The sequence below is a fragment of the Amblyraja radiata genome, chromosome 26, assembly GCF_010909765.2.
Source record: "Amblyraja radiata isolate CabotCenter1 chromosome 26, sAmbRad1.1.pri, whole genome shotgun sequence".
NCBI classification, from domain to species: domain Eukaryota; kingdom Metazoa; phylum Chordata; class Chondrichthyes; order Rajiformes; family Rajidae; genus Amblyraja; species Amblyraja radiata.
The window spans coordinates 5,866,558-5,883,032 of record NC_045981.1 but is presented as its reverse complement, the minus strand read 5'-3'; the positions used below and the strand labels follow the sequence as shown (position 1 = coordinate 5,883,032).

The window sequence follows — 16,475 nt, the reverse complement described above, 5'->3', positions numbered from 1 at the left end:
TTCTTGTATGGGCTGTTTGCTCCTGACATTTCTTTTCATTGTTATCCTGGAAAATTGTTCTAGAGGTGATTATCAATAAGAATTTCATAACGTGACAACATATATTGAAAGGAAGGTGCTGTTGCCGAATTATGAATTAGCTTAATATTTTAAAAATTCCTTTGGGATTGAATGGTACTTTTGCAGGTCAGTTTTACTTAAAAGGGCAGCACCCTCACCAATGCCTCATTAAATAAATATGACAGATCTACAATGTATTCAAAATTTATTATAAATTAAGGTCCTGCGTACTCTGCGGCAATGGCCCAGGTGTAAAGGAGTTTGGTATACGAGGTAAAAATGCTGGATAACAAGTTCCACCAACTTCTGTTAAATACCTTCCTCGTCACATACGTGAGGTAGCCTCACTTTCTCAGAGGAAGCCAGGGAAAAGGAAGGCTAGAGATTAGTACGGGTGCCAGGGGTTATGGGGAGTAGGCAGGAGAATGTGGTTGGGAGAGAGAGAAAGATCAGCCATGATTGAATGGCGGAGTAGACTTGATGGGCTGAATGGCCTAAGTCTGCACCTATCACATATGGCCTATGACCTTACACTGTATACATACAAAAGGATGGAATGGTCAGTAATATTACATGACCTGCACTTGAAATCAACGGCCAAAAAGAAAGCGGTTGGTAATTTATAATTCTAGAAGGTCAGTGTAAGTTGGTATGTGCTGGCAGGAAAGTGGTTGATATAATTGTTCCAAACACATGAAATCACAATGTTATACCAGTGGTTACATTAATCTATGATGATACTTCATGCATTCCACTTCCACTTGCTAGTAACCATCATAACCATCTTTATGTGTACTTTGTTGATAAACTGACCAATCCTATGTACTGATGGTGCCAGCTGTATCTATGTTTGCAATGTTTGCGGTTGTCCAGAATATCTTTAACTGTGCTGATGATGTAAGTCAGATATCTTTTCCTCTGCCCGGTTCTAGGTTTATATAAATAAATGAATGTAACAATGCTTTGATTTTGTGCTCAAAGTGTAAGCCAAAATAGACTATTTCAACTTTAATACTAGCTTTGAGAATGTGGTCAGTTCTCAGGTATTTGGATATATATACACGAGGTATTTGATCGGTCCCATGAGGGCTATTTTGTGCTCTTGTTGTACATGCACTTGACTCTAGACTTGAATAGTTTTGAAAACAGAGGTGAAGAACCTCATGGATCAAATTTTGTATCGCTTACTTAATGTATAAGATTGGGTGAACTAAAGCTTGGCATAAACAAAATTCCCTCTTGTCCGATCACTGCCAAGTCTGATTATGTAACTTTAGAAAATCTGCGTCTAGACTGGATGGAGAATTCCACGTCAAAGTGGGAATTTAAGAGAAGTGGGCCTTTCACAAAAATTAATCATGTTTGTGAGGACTTTTCTTGGAATAGGGGTTTCCAATTTCTGGAACGTTTTATGCCACAGGCTTGAACAACTGGAAGTGGTAAAGAGGCATCTTTCAAGATCAGATTGTGGATTATTGATCTCCAATTCCAAAGCCAATAACCTGTTCACATGCAGTCTGAAAACTGAGTTGAGGGTCACTGGGAAATGACGCGTTCCTCATTTCATTTCAAGAAATGTTTCAGGAGTTGGGAGACCATGCAGATTTAACAGGAGCAACGTTGAATTTAAAATCTAGGTATGCCCTCGTGCACTCTCAGCAAGATCTCAGCATGCAGCTCAAGGTGGGGAGAAGTTAACACTTGGAGTGGGCCGTGGGGAGGAGAAGGTGGGGGCTACATGTGTGTGTGAATCACAGGGTGCACAGGGTGAAGAAAGACAAAAGAGAGAGTCTTGGTAATATGGTACCTGAATAGAGCAGGTTTATGGTGTATTAAAGTGCACAGTCTAACTCATGATATGATTGGGAAGGATGCAGCAATCATTGTGTGGGAAGGAACTGCAGATGCTGGTTGAAACCAAAGATAGGCACAAAGTGCTGGAGTAACTCCGCGGGTCAGGCAGCATCTCTGGAGAGAAGGAATGGGTGAAGCTTCTTGTTGAGACCCATCTTCAGACAAGAGGGGTCTTGACCCAAAACGACGCCCATTCCTTCTCTCCAGAGATGTTGCCTGTCCCACTGGGCTACTCCAGCATTTTGTGTCTATCAACAATTATTGTGGTCTGTCTCATATTTTCAATCTGACTGCAATTCAACGCACAGTCTCGCTCTGAATGGAACAATGGGACGATCTTGAGTGACTAATGCTGATATGCTGATTTAATATGGCCAGTATTTCTGTGCAGATTTCCATCCTGATTCTTTGAGAGATAAATGGACGTCTCAGATGGAGTTTAATTTATGCTGATTTAGACTTCAGAGTGGCTTAGTTGCTCATGGGTTTCCATGCACATAAGGTCCTTTGCATTAACAGGCAACCACAGCCATTACAAAATGTCACTTCGAACAATTAGTTCTCTTTCCTGTCTTTTTTATTCAGTCATGAGAATTTTAATGTTCTATGTGGAATATCAACGCACTCTTGATTCAGCCTTTGATAAACAAAGTTCCTTAAATATATAATTGGCACATTTGAGAACTGGAATCAGATACACTCATTTATTAGAATGATAATCTGTATGTCCCAAGTATTATTAAATTCAAGGCCATTTTAGAATAATGGTTATTGATTGAGTGAGTGATGGAGTTCAGAAGCAAAGTAAGGATCCCTTTGGTGTCTGACCCTATCTAATGTCAGAAGCTGATCAGATTTATGCCCAGTTAGTACTCGTATACGAGGTGTAGCAGGTTTTATTGAAGGAGATGAAGCTGCCAGGTCACTCTGCCCAAGTGTCATCTCTCATGCAAACCAAACTGCAGGCGTGCCATTGACCACAACTGGAGATAGACACAAAATGCTGGAGTAACTCAGCAGGACAGGCAGCATCTCTGGCTAGAAGGAATGGATGACGTCTTCCCTAACCGAAACATCACCCATTCCTTCTATCCAGAGATGTTGCTTGTCCCGCTGAGTTACTCCAGCATATTGTGTCTATCTTATAACTTACTTTGACTTCTTCAGAAGCAGAGAACTTGGACAATGAAGTGCTCTTGAACGGATTGTAAAAATAATTATATACTACAATTCCTATGAGTATGTAGATTTTTACTGACTATTTGAAGAAGTCCATGCTATCTTAGTGAAACTGCAAGTTGCCACCAAGATCGCAAAGATGCAAGATAACCAGAAGGACAAAATATCGCAGGAAATAAATATTAATTAACTGCACAATACCTTTCAGATATACTTTTTATATTTTATAAACTAATAAGCAGGAGAATTGGACAATATTAATTTATATTATTACTATACATGTTAGCAAGAAAATCCTTCGCTAAAACTTCAGTCACATTTCAGAATATTGAGCTGTCCAGAGGTTTTGGAATCGTTAGCTGTTCCAAACGGGCACATTGAAGTATTTTTACTGCAAATAACATTGCAAAAAGGGATATAATAAAATACAAAATGGTACGAAAATAATGCTTTTCTGAGCACTTCTTTGGTTTGAAAAACATTTTCCAAAAATAAACTATGTTTCTTTACACTAAGACGAGGGTTGGAACGATTGTCACCAACAATTTTTGCCTGGTGTTGTTCCCTTTTAAATTAATACTTTATTTTCCAACGTAATCAATTTGAGCCTGTGGGTTGCATGCCGGAAATATTTAAAACAGATCATGTTGGTCAATATCGAAGTTTGCAAAAACAACCAATTCGAATATCAAGCCCGATGCAGGCTTGCTATTGTGCACTTGAGCTCAGGATTTATGTTCTCTGATCTATGCAGGAAATTTCACCTTCAGAGCCAGCAGGGAAAGCTTCTCTTTCTTCATTCTTTTGATTAAAAAATGCAATTGCACATTTTACTGCTTTTTGCAAGATGGAGTCTCATAATGGATGGATGACGGCAGGAAATGTTTCCGCATTGTGTGCGAAACAAAACACACATTTTTGACCTCCCTGTCCTTTTTCTTATATTATCAGGTCAGCAAAAAGCAATAGAAATGCAAGAAACTACATTGCGAAATTTCATTAACTCAATGATTTTATGCACTACGTTTCTGCATGGAATGCCTTCTAACATTTTAATACCTAGCAGACATGAAACACTGGCAAACTGTGACAAACTCTTCTACTTTTAATTGTGCAAAGTGAACAATAAAATATATTCACAATAACAAAGAATCAAATTGCATAAAGAAAGGTGACTTGCAAATGTGGTTCGGAAAAGACGCATTTTAATACTTTCCGTTATTCAGAATAGCAAATATCGCTTGCTTAGTAAAGAATCTTTTTTTTAATAAAAATTATAAAAAATCTTGCAAAAGTTATGAATAAATTTAAGCTATATACAAAGAAATGGGTGTTGTGTGCATAACGCCAAATTGAGAGTTGGCCAGTATATCTAACCTACATATCGCACCTGCCAATTTAGTCGGATGTAGAATTAAAGCAGGTGCCTCTGTTTTGTGATGGACTGCGTTCACTTTGCTTCCAGTAAAACACAGTAACACATATTTTTATGAATCTTTCAACTCATTCAAACATTACTACATGCAATAACCACAGGGCAATAATCTTGTAAGCCAACTGCTGTTTTCCATTTACTTTACCGTTGCCAACACACAAACGACACGCTTCCTTCCTATTTTGTTTTGCTGTTTAAATGGCTTTAAATCTACCAGTAGTTTGTAGTCCCCTGAGCACGTTACCACTGCAAGTTCATCGTTGTGTTTAAGTTCAGGTCTGTAACGTCCAGGAAGTCTGCAGAGAAGATGCTTGGAGTGGAGGAACCAGCTGATCCAAAGCCTGCAGTTGAGCTGGGTGGTGTGAGATCCAACCAGTCCATATTCTCCAGGGGAGTTTCTGTAAGACCTAGGTTGATAACATGGCTATGTGTGGAACAAGGTGACATCTGGGTCTCCATCGGTGAGAGAGGGTTTTCCAGGATGTCTCGAGCGTTCAGCATATCTTCTCGGGAGTTGCTGGTGAAGCCCTCACCGATGCTGTCAAGTTGGGAATCCTCACTGCCGATTTTAAGGAGTGTAATATCACTTCCCCTGCTCAAAGAGCTGCGAGAGTTAAGGAGGGCTTCAAGTTGATTGTCACTGTTGCTGGCACAATGGTCAAAGGAGAGCTGGGGGGGAGACATGTGGTTAAAAGGACTTGATGAAGTCCTGTGCACAGTCACAGTGGAGGCTCCCGATGAGACTGTGATTTGAGGCACTGATTTCTGAGCACAATGGTGATCATTTTTGGCATTAGGTGGCATTTCTGAAAAGTAAACAGTTCTAATAAGCACATATTAGGAAATACACAGTTTTTTATTTACTCTACAGAAAATATAGAACATGGGCAAAATAAATTTGATTTGGTGGAAAGTGAAACTACCTAAAAATATTATATCCAAGATACATCTGCTCTATATCGACATCAGCACATCCGAATCAATGAATGCGGTTTGGAAAGCTTCATGTTCAGAGTGGAATTTATTGCACTTATATACAGTATTTATTTCACTTGTATACAGCACAATCAAGGAGGCTATTCGGCCCATTACTCCATACTGACTTCCAGCATAGCAAACCCATTACTTCCAATACCCCAGCTCCTTATTTGTCTGAAGCCTTGTCAATTATTCTCCCTCGTATGCTCATAAAACCCTCTTTGGCACTTCTTTTAGGAATTACTTACATTAAGGGTAAGTTACAGAAACAAATTAAGCTACCAACACATCTTTGGCAAATGTGAGGAAACCAGAGCACAATTGGAAAACCCTTGCCATCTCATGAAGAATGCAAACAAGGCCAGGGTCAAACCTAGCTTGTGATCCCACAGTACTAACTGTGACACCACCCAGCTACCCCAACAAAGCTATCTGCCTTCTTCTTGTGGTGGTCTGAGCCTTTTGCTGGACTCCTCCGGAAATATTTGGGCACAAGTTGACTCCAAGCAGTGGAGGCACTCAAGTCAAAGATGGGGCAATGTTGCCATCTGCTGCTCAGTGCTGCCCACATATTGATGAGCAACTATGCACAATTTGAACCGGCCTTTGTGGCCACATTCAATCCCAACAAAGGGGATGCCGTGTCCTTTGGCACCTCTCTCACTGATCCTTCACCTGTAGATGCTGGGAATGTGTTTCGAGAGACAGGGGAATGTATAGGAACTGGGAAGTGAAACGGGAATTGGGAAAGTGGGAGCAGTGCTTTGTCCTGAAGTATAAGATGCTCGTGGTTTTGTTGTGTGTGGTGGAGCTCTCTCTTGTGCTCTACTCCTCTGCTGGAGCAGCGATAGAGTTATCTTTCAGTTTATTGGGAGACAGAAAATGTATCACTTCTGGAGATATTATGTTCAAATCTGCCAGTAACAGAGGTTAATTTGTAGGCATATTTGCCATTGTCCCAATAGCCACCTTTGTGTGTGGCAGCATCAGGTTTAGTTTAGTTTAGTTACTGCGCAGAAACAGGCCATTCGGCCCACCTAGTCCGTGCCGACCATCGATCCCCGCACACGATCAATATCCGACACACTAGGGACAATTTACAATTTAACTAAGCCAATTAACCAATAAACCTGCATGTCTTTGGAGTTTGGGAGGAGACTGGAGATCCTGGGGAAAACCAAAGTATGTCATGGGGAGAATGTACAAACTCCGTACGGGCAAACACCCGTAGTCAGGACTGAAGCCAGGTCTCTGGCACACTAAGGCAGCAACACTGCTGCTGCACCATGCCTCCACCGTTATTTAGAGACTCCTGGTATGAGAACACTAGATGCAACTTTGTACTGAAATGCTATCGGTCATCAGTGTTGTGAAGTGTAGGCTACGGAACAAATGTAGGTGAATGGATGATAGACACAAAGTGCTGGAGTAACTCAGGTGGCATCTCTGGAGAAAAGGAACAGGAAACATTTTGGGTCGAGACCCTTCTTCAGACCGAGTCATGGGAAAGGGAAACGAGAGATATTGACGGTGATAGAGAGAGATATAGAACAAATGAATGGAAGATATACAAAAAAGTAACGATGATCAGGGGAAGGTGGAGCCCACAATGGCCCATTGTTGGCTGTGGGCTAGGTGATAATGAGTTATACAGACAATGATACTCAACAGAACGACAGTGAAACTAGTACGACGACAAAGGTGGGGGAGGGGCGGAGGGAGAGAGGATACAGGGTTACTTGAAATTAGAGAAATCAATATTCATACCACTGGATTGTAAGCTGCCCAAGCGAAAAAGGTGATGCTGTTCCTCCAATCTGTGTTTGGCCTCACTCTGACAATGGAGGAGGCCCAGGACAGAAACGTCTGAATGGGAATGGGAAGGGGAGTTAACGTAAATGAAACTGAGTATAGATAAGTACAAAGTTGAAATGGATGTACTGGGCCAAAAAGTTGTCAGAGAATATTCTCTTCAGATATTACCAACTGCGCTTAGCTGAGATATCAAGGTGGATTTTTGACAAGTTAATCTTATTGTGGCCTGCACAAAACATCCTTGAAACTGAGGATGTCCTGTTCAGAATATTGGCCTCATCATCTAAATTTTCATAGCTGGTATCAGGACGTTGCCTAACAGGTGCTGGGAAGGGATCCTTCGTGTACAGATGGGATCTCAAAGCGATCCTTCACGTACAGTTGGGGGTCTCAAAGCTGCCACGCACCGCCCTTCAGATGGGGAGTGGGAAACCAAACACCTGCAACAGCAGAATGTGAGTTTGCAAAAAGGATTTGGAAAGAGACATTCTATTTTTTTTTAAAGGATTTGTGTTTTACAGGCAGTTCCTAAGGACACACACTCGCGTCAACACCAACTGCACAATTAGCCATGAAAGACAATCTTTGGTCTGATTGAAACCCACTTGGTTTCGTAGTGCAAGGAGCTCTCCAAGAATGAATACTGCAAACATTCCCAAGTTCAAGACCATGTGTGGAGGGACACGCTGAAGCATGGTGCAGGCTCCCTGACATCTGGTTCTCTCAACAAAACACGCTGAGGAGCCATGAAACCCTATCGATAGTAAAGGAAATAACTTGGATAATCCTGATGTACAATGTACTATTGGGAACGAACATAATGTCTAATAGAGTCTTAGAGTGATAGAGTGTGGAAAGTAGACCCTTCAGCCCTACTTAGAAACATAGAAATTAGGTGCAGGAGTAGGCCATTCAGCCCTTCGAGCCAGCACCGCCATTAAACATGATCATGGCTGATCAGTACCCCGTTCCTGCTTTCTCCCCATATCCCCACACATGTCCCAGCTATTCTGGTCCCACCTGTCTGGGTATGGTCCTTATCCCTCCAAGCCTGTCCTATCCATGTACCTGTCTAACTGTTTCTTAAACATTGGGATAGTATCTGCCTCAACTACCTCCTCTGGCAGCTTGTTCCATACACCCACTGTGTGAAAAAGTCATACTAACTGACTATATGGCAGCTTCCTTTATATTTTCCTTTACTTTTAAGTTATTACCATATTCATGACATCAAATATCCTGGTGGCATTCTATTTATGTTTGAGGTTCATAATGTTTTAGTCATAGTGATACAGCATTATTATTATCATTTCAACAATTACAACTGAAATATAATTTGAGAAATAATCAATATTTTAAATATCTTCAGTTGTGTGACTATCTGAAAAAATACACAAAAGACTATCATAACGTGCCTCCAGACTTACTGGACGAAGCAATGAAGACAAAGGCCGAATCAGCAAACTTAATATCATACTTATACAACACTATTTTAAATATAGAAATACCTACAACTGATGGCATTAGAAGAGACTGGGAACAAGAACTAGCTATAAAAATTTCAAAAGAGTGCTGGGATAAACACTTACTATATGTGCATAAATGCTCGATCAACGTACGACATACTCTAATCCAATTCAAAACATTACATAGACTATACTATTCAAAAACAAAAATAAATAAACTTTTCCCTAACGTCTCACCCATTTGTGATAAATGTAAGTCTCATGAAGCTACCATAGTGCACTCTTTTGTTTTTTGTATAAAAATCCAAAAATTCTGGAATGAAATATTTGAAATCTTCACAAAACTATTTAAAATAAAACTCATACCAAAAGCAGAATGGATTATTTTTGGAATAACGGAAGGTAGCCCTGAACTAAATGTGTTTCAAAAGAATTTACTTAATCACGGGCTAATAATGGGAAAAAAGCTTATACTCAAATTCTGGAAAAATGCTCCTATACCAACAATAAAAATGTGGATTTCAAACATGTTCGAAACATTACATCTGGAAGAGATGAGACTCCTCCTAGCAGGCAAAGCAGACCACTTCCAAAAGACGTGGTCTGCATTTATGGACTTATTACAAGCATAAGGTGCAATAGTAATTTAAAAAATAAATGGTGCCAGGATCTGGTAATGGGGGGTGAAAAATATGGTTGGTATATCCCTTTTTGCGAAGTTTTAAAAAATAATAGAGCGATTGTTACTCTTTCTTTTTTTCTTTTCTAGGGTCTATTTCTTAACTTTCTTCTCTTACTCCTTTTCTAATGGGCTTTCTTTTCCCAACACTTTCCTGCACCTTCACGACTCTTTCTCACTTTCCTTACTTCTTTTATTTCTATCTTTTTTAAAGCTCAAAAAATGAAGGCGTACAACAAATGTAATGAGATATATGTGGAGTGTACTACTGTAACTTATTGTACTTCTAATTAAAAAAAATAAAATAAATAGTGATACAGCATGGAAACAGGCCCTTCGGCCCAACTTGCCCATACTGGCCAACATATCCTAGCTACACTCGTCCCACCTGCCTGGGTTTGGTCCTTATCTCTCCAAACCTGTCTTATCCATGTACCTGTCTAACTGTTAAACGATGGGATAGTCCCAGCCTCAACTACCTCCTCTGGCAGCTTGTTCTATACACCCACCACCCTTTGTGTGAAAAAATTACCCCTCAGATTCCAATTAAATCTTTTCCCCTTCAACTTAAACCTAGGTCCCCTGGTCCTTGGTTCACCTACATTTGGCAAGAGACTCTGGTTATGATGAATGACTTAGCAATGTACTATTTCATACATGTGCAAATTCTATGACTTTAGCCGTTGAAATATGCATTTTCACTCAATATGGATCTACCACGAGTTCCCACTAACTCTGGCCTGAAGATGACTCAAACCTTCTTTGAATAACCACCAGATCAGCGCCCTGAAACGCAAACCTATCTCCCTCCTGGCTAGTAGTTGTGCATGGTGGCGTAGAACTGAAAATATCCAATGTTCCCTGATTAGATATATGCTCCTACCAACTATTAAGTTTGCAAAAATCACGTATAGTATCTAGAATTGTTCAGACCCTTGTCCTGATCTCAAGGTCACAACTGCTGTGTCCGAATCTAAGTGTTCTACTAAGTTAATTTCCTGTTGTTATTTTCCTAAATGGGAAAGATTAACTTAGGAGATATTGTTTTGTTTGGAATGGAATCTGAAGGAGAAACTTAATTGAGGTGTATAAAATTATGAGGGACATAGGAAGAATTTAATTGTCTTCTCTGACAGGTCAAAAACCAGGCAGCAAATAATTAAAATAATTGGCAGAAGAATAGAAAGAGAATGAGGAAAAGGTTTCTCCCACTACACTCAGACAGAGACGGGGGTTGGACTTTGTCATCTGAAAGGATAGTGGAGGCAGAACCCTCACCACACTCAAAGTATCTGGATATGAACCTACACAGCTGTGACTAGCAAGATTGTGGACCAAGTGCTACTGATGTCAATGTCAACAGGGTTTGTTCAATCTTAGAGACCAGCAGTTATTCACACCAAACTAGCACCATGGGGCGCAGCGGTAGAGTTGCTGCCTTACACCGCCAGAGACCTGGGTTTGATCCTGACTGTGGGTGCTGTCTGTTCGGAGTTTGTACGTTCTGCCTGTGACAGCGTGGGTTTTCTCCGGGTGCTCCGGTTTCCACCCATGCTCTAAAGACATGCAGGTTTGTAGGTTAATTGGCCTCTGTAAATTGGTCCTAATATGTAGGATAGAACTAGTTGGTCGTGGTTGGTGTGGACTCGGTGGGCCAAAGGGTCCTTTTCCTTGCCGTGTCTCCAAACTAAACCAGGAAGAATAATGGCCTAAATGGTCTCATTTAGACACAAATTTACAGCGATACTATAATTTAATCTCACTGCAAAGTAAATGCAATGCAAGAGACTGTGCAGTCAAATCATTATGTTCTTTCAATGCCTGCTTACATTTGCTAAAATCTAAATCACAACGGGCTGAATATCTGTTTGTCAAACTTGGTAAGTTTAGAGCAAGTAGATTATGGTAACCTTTGTCTTAACTAATAAACGGAAGAGGAGATTTGATATTTTCCAATCTGAAGCCACAGTGGTAAAGCAGACATTTACAGAATTTCATAAATGAAAATAAAATCTATTCTTCTTTTCAAGTATGCATCATGCATGTAAGAAGCCTCACCTCCACTCTCAATTAGCACATCTAGCAGGTCATCCATCTGGCTCCTTGTCATTTGCTGTAGATAAACCAGAGTAAACTAGGTAAAGTAGGACTCCAAAGTCAGCTGTCTGAACTGCAATGTCAACAATTTCACAATTATTCATTTCTCACACTGTCAAAATATAATTGAAATTAAAAAAAACTGCACAAATCTGCAAATATCCAATGTTTCTGATCAGGCTCTCGACCCAAAATGTCTCCCATTCCTTCTATCCAGATATGCTGCCTGTCCCGCTGACTTACTCCAGCATTTTGCATCTATCTAACCAGTTCCTTTCACTATCTGCCTATCCTTCCTTCAGTACTGTTGGACTCATGCTTCTACCATCTAGTAAGAATGCAAAAATAGCTCATAGTATCATAGAATTGTTAAGGCACAGGATATGTCCAATTCTGGCTTCTACTGTCCTCTGGAAGAATCCTATTTTGTAGTGCTTGCTCCTTCCCCAAAGACTTGCAAATTATTCTTTCACAAATGCCTTTACAATTTCCCTTTGAAAGACCTCATGAACATGTTTGATCGTGATCTAGCAAATCTTCTCTCAACCTTCTTTGTTGCAAGAACAATGACCATTCTTCTCCGTTTAACCTCATAAATGACGCCAATCTTGTTTGCTATAAAGTTGCATAGTTTACAATCGCTAACATGATAAAGTACAAATAGTTCCCACCTGTTTCACTGCATCTTCATAGGATGGAGGTTGTTTGATCTTGCTAAGGATTGAATTTGAGTTACAGAAGGAAGCACCGTTGATGACAAACTTTTGACCAACTTGATTTGGAGAATTAGGGACATTCATCTACATTAAATGATCAACAGAAACATATGATGACAATGAATAAATGTTGCTAGTTTATTGAGCTTAAAAAGGTTCACAAGCTTAAATTTACAGAGGCTGCAGAAGGTAATCACAGATGATTCAAACTATGACTGATCGGCATATTTCTTCCCGCAATACAACAGACATGCATTTTACCAAAGTGTAGTTTGTGCATTCATTGCATAATTCATCCATTAGTTATTTCTGCATTTAGTGAAAATCTCCAAATTTATAAATCTCATATTTCTAAATATGATAACTATCAAAAGTCAGGTTGTGGTAAAAGGAAGAATTTAACAGCCAGGTCCTCTCAATTTCTCTCAAGGACAATGGCAGAAAAACTACAGAGCAAATAAGAACAATAAATAGATTCATGACATCCGAAAGGCATGTTTATTATATTGTGGGAGGAAGTGGGCTGATCAGTTGTAGCTTCTCATCCATGAGATGACCTTCCATGTACCTCTCACATCTCCTTTATTTGAAATTCCAATTGAGGTCTCCTGATAATTAACGTTCATGGTGATCGAGTGGCTTTTAACCTGGTAGCAAAGATCTTAAATGCCCACAAATAATCAGAGAATCGCAGTACATTTACTACACAAAAAGAGACCTTAGGCCTTGGTACTACTGTACACAAGGTGCTACTCAACCTAATCTCGTCTTCCTGCTCTTGATCCATAACCTCAAGGTCATGGCTCTTCAGGTACTGCTTACATAGAAAGAGAGGCTCTCTTTCCAATGCTCTGTCAGATAAGCAGTTCCAGACTTACCATACCCTAAATATTTTCTTCTCCAGTTTGTCTATCAATAATTTCAATCAATACTTCTGTTTATTGACCCCATTGCTATGGAAAATTGGGCCTCCCTTTGCATTGACTTGGCTCTTTGTATTTCTACACACCTCCAATAAATTACACCTCATGTTCCAATATAAAGAATGAAGAAGGGTCTCTACCCGAAATGTCACCCATTCCTTCTATCCAGAGATGCTGCCTGTCCCACTGAGTTACTCCAGCATTCTGTGTCTATCATTAGTGTAAACCACACATAAAGAATTCTAGCTTGTCCAACCTTTCTTCAAAACTAAATGTTTCTAGCCCTGGCAACATCCTCTTAGATCTCCTTTGCACTGTCTTCCTGTGCAATCACACCTTCATACGAGAGCTGATTTGGCTATTTTGTCAACATATCAAACACATGTCCTTGCATTTCACAGTAAAGAGTTGAGAGTAGAAGGTGAGAGTACGAGGTGAGAGTGTGAGGTGAGCGTGCAAGGTGAGCATGCAAGGTGAGTGTGCAAGGTGAGTGTGCAAGGTGAGCATGCAAGGCCACTGCTCGTCCTCTTGAACAACTGTTGTGATGGAAGCAGTCTTTTCAACGATACCTTGCTATTTCATGCAGGAGATAGTTGCGATCGAATCATCTACCTTACAGAGTGCAATTTCTGGTCATTTCTAGTTTAGTAAGCCCTGTATAATAAATACCTTCCTGAGGATCTGCTGTCGTATTATATGTTGCTGGAGTTGCTGCTGGAATTGAGGACTGCTGTTCTGCTGCTGAGGATCCTGTCCCTTTGAGCCCTAAAGAATAAGGATCAGTGAAGGGATTTGCATAATTTCAACACAATTAATTAACCAAATTAAATCATTATAATATTTATACTGATTAAATATTAACACTTAAGGGTCTGTCCCACGTACGTGTCCTTGGCACGCAAATTACGCGACCTCGTGGTCGCGTTGAGGCGCACGGGTATCGTATGGCCGCGCGGGGCAGGTACCACTTAGAAGCGCGGAGGGGTATGTAGTTGTGCGCAACATCGCGCGGGGCTCCGACATTTTTGTAGTGAACGAAATCTTCACGCGCCAACGGCCTGTCGCGGAACTGACGGCCAAAGTGGGACAGGCGCACCTTCAATACAGCAGACGCAGTCAAACGATCGCCGAACTCGGCCTGGGGCTCACGGCCATTGCAGTCCGGATCCGCCCCCACTTCTACTCCCAGAGCAGGGCCAGGAGAATTAACGATAGACACAAAATGCAGAAGTAACTCAGCGGGACCGACACATCTCTGGAGAGAAGAAATGGGTGACGTTTCGGGTCAAATCCCTTCTTTTCATACTGAAGAAGAGTCTCGACACGAAACATCACACATTCCTTCTCTCCAGAGATGCTGCCGGTCCCGCTGAGTTACTCCAGCTTTGTGTCCATCGTCAAATGACGTCACGCGCTCCAGACGGCTGTGCGTATGCATGTAATCGCGCCCGACCTTCGCAGGACTGTCGCGGCTCAACGCGACCACGAGGTCGCGTAATTTGCGTGCCAAGGACTCGTAAGTGGGACAGGCCCTTTACACTAGTTACTATCCATTAACATGCCGCTGTAAAATCAGTTCCGCTTTTATTCAATAATTTACGGATCTCAATATATATTTGGTTTATCAAGAAAGGTAATTGTTTTGAAATAATCTAGCCATGGAACCGTTCTATATTTAGACATTTGTTTTGTGCAAATGGTGAAATCTGGAAGGAACGATTATATCACTAATGTCACTTCCCCAATATTTTTTGGTGTACTTTAATTTTTATATATTTTCCTATTATTATATATAGTGGATCAATAAAAGCACTGGTATTTCCCAAAGTTCAATTTCTCATCCACAACAATACCCAGTTATTTGATGGATACATGCTGAAGAGATTACGTTTCACCAGACATTACTGAGAAGTAATTTCCTCTACAATGTGGAACCACAGCTCTCAGATCAGGTGTAGTGCAGGTTGGATACAGAATTAAATCCCCACACACAGTGTCTCATAAAACACTCCCAAGGCTGGTGAAGCATTACTCAAAGAAAAAATCCCTTTATGCAATCCTGCCACCACCCACCATGCAGGTAATACACAAATTCAAAAAAAAAACAAAGCTCTTTTTATAGTTATTTTTACACTCCAAACCAGTTGGTGCAAGGGTCAGATACAGAGAAAACGACTGAAGTTTCCTTTTGACTGTTGCATCAAACCAGTAGTGCAGGGCAGGTGAGTGCCCTGTAGTATCATAACCATAATCCTACCTTGACCACCACTTGTACTAAAATGGACTGCTCTTTCACCCATCCCTCCCCCACCCAAGTTGTACCAGCTTCTGGTTTTCACCCACAAACAGGTAACAGTGGCTTGTTTCCTTTATCAGTGTTACCTTTATGCATATCTTTCATTCATTGCTCTATATCTCTCTACATCATCGTCTATATCTATCGTTTCCCTTTCCCATGACTTGCAGTCTGAAGAAGGGTCTTGACCCAAAACTTCACCCATTCCTGCTCTCCAGAGATGCTGCCTGTCCCGCTGAGTTACTCCAGCTTTTTGTGTCTATCTTCTCCTTTTTTCCTATTTGTGTTTTTGCACTAATGCTTTGATTTCTTTTTCTGCCGTCCTTTTTCTTCTAACTCTCCTGCAGAATTTATGTAAACTATGTATAATGAATATACAACATGTTCTTGTGTGTTTGGCTGAGCCTAAATGCCTGTGTTGCTGCTGCAAGCATGCTTTTCATTGTACCTGTACCTCATCATACTTGTGTAAATGACAATGAAGTCAATTTACTAAAACGAGACACAAATTAACAACTGAATATTGAAGCACTGAAGCAGCTTGTCCTTATCATATTATAAACAATGGCATCTGTGATCTTGCCAAGCGATGATCAATAGTTAGACACAAAATGCTGGAGTAACTCAGCAGGTCAGGCAGTATCTCTGGAGAAAAGGAACAGGTGACGTTTTGGGTCAAAACCCTTCTTCAGAATGAGAGTCCGGGGGGAGGAAAATTAGAATTATGAAAAGAACAAATCAGGGCCAGCAACAAATGACCGTGGGAAGTATGGAGTCCATAATGGCCCATTATTGGTGGGGGGGGGGGGGGGGGGTTGCTACTGAGAGGGATAAAAAGATGCAAACAGTGGAACTGGTAGGACGACTAGGGTGGAGGAGGGGTGGAGAATGCAGGGGTTACATGAAATTAGAAGAATCAATATTCATACCACTGGGCTGTAAGCTGCCCAAGCAAAATATGAGGTGGTGTTCCTCCA

General features: G+C 40.7%; 1 protein-coding gene across 4 annotated transcripts in view; it reads right to left on the bottom strand.

Annotated features, from left to right (window-relative positions):
* Nucleotides 1-4,184: 4,184 nt before the first annotated feature.
* myocd (myocardin) overlaps nt 4,185-16,475 on the bottom strand; it is a 467,533-nt gene continuing 455,242 nt past the window's right edge. For all 4 annotated transcript variants that reach the window (XM_033044078.1, XM_033044079.1, XM_033044077.1 and 1 more), the window contains 4 exons: nt 13,872-13,967; nt 12,235-12,363; nt 11,525-11,579; nt 4,185-5,334 (listed from right to left, as the gene is read on the bottom strand). In XM_033044078.1, the coding sequence (XP_032899969.1) occupies nt 4,769-5,334; nt 11,525-11,579; nt 12,235-12,363; nt 13,872-13,967 (846 nt within the window). In that variant the 3' untranslated portion in view covers nt 4,185-4,768. The remainder of the gene's footprint in view (nt 5,335-11,524; nt 11,580-12,234; nt 12,364-13,871; nt 13,968-16,475) is intronic.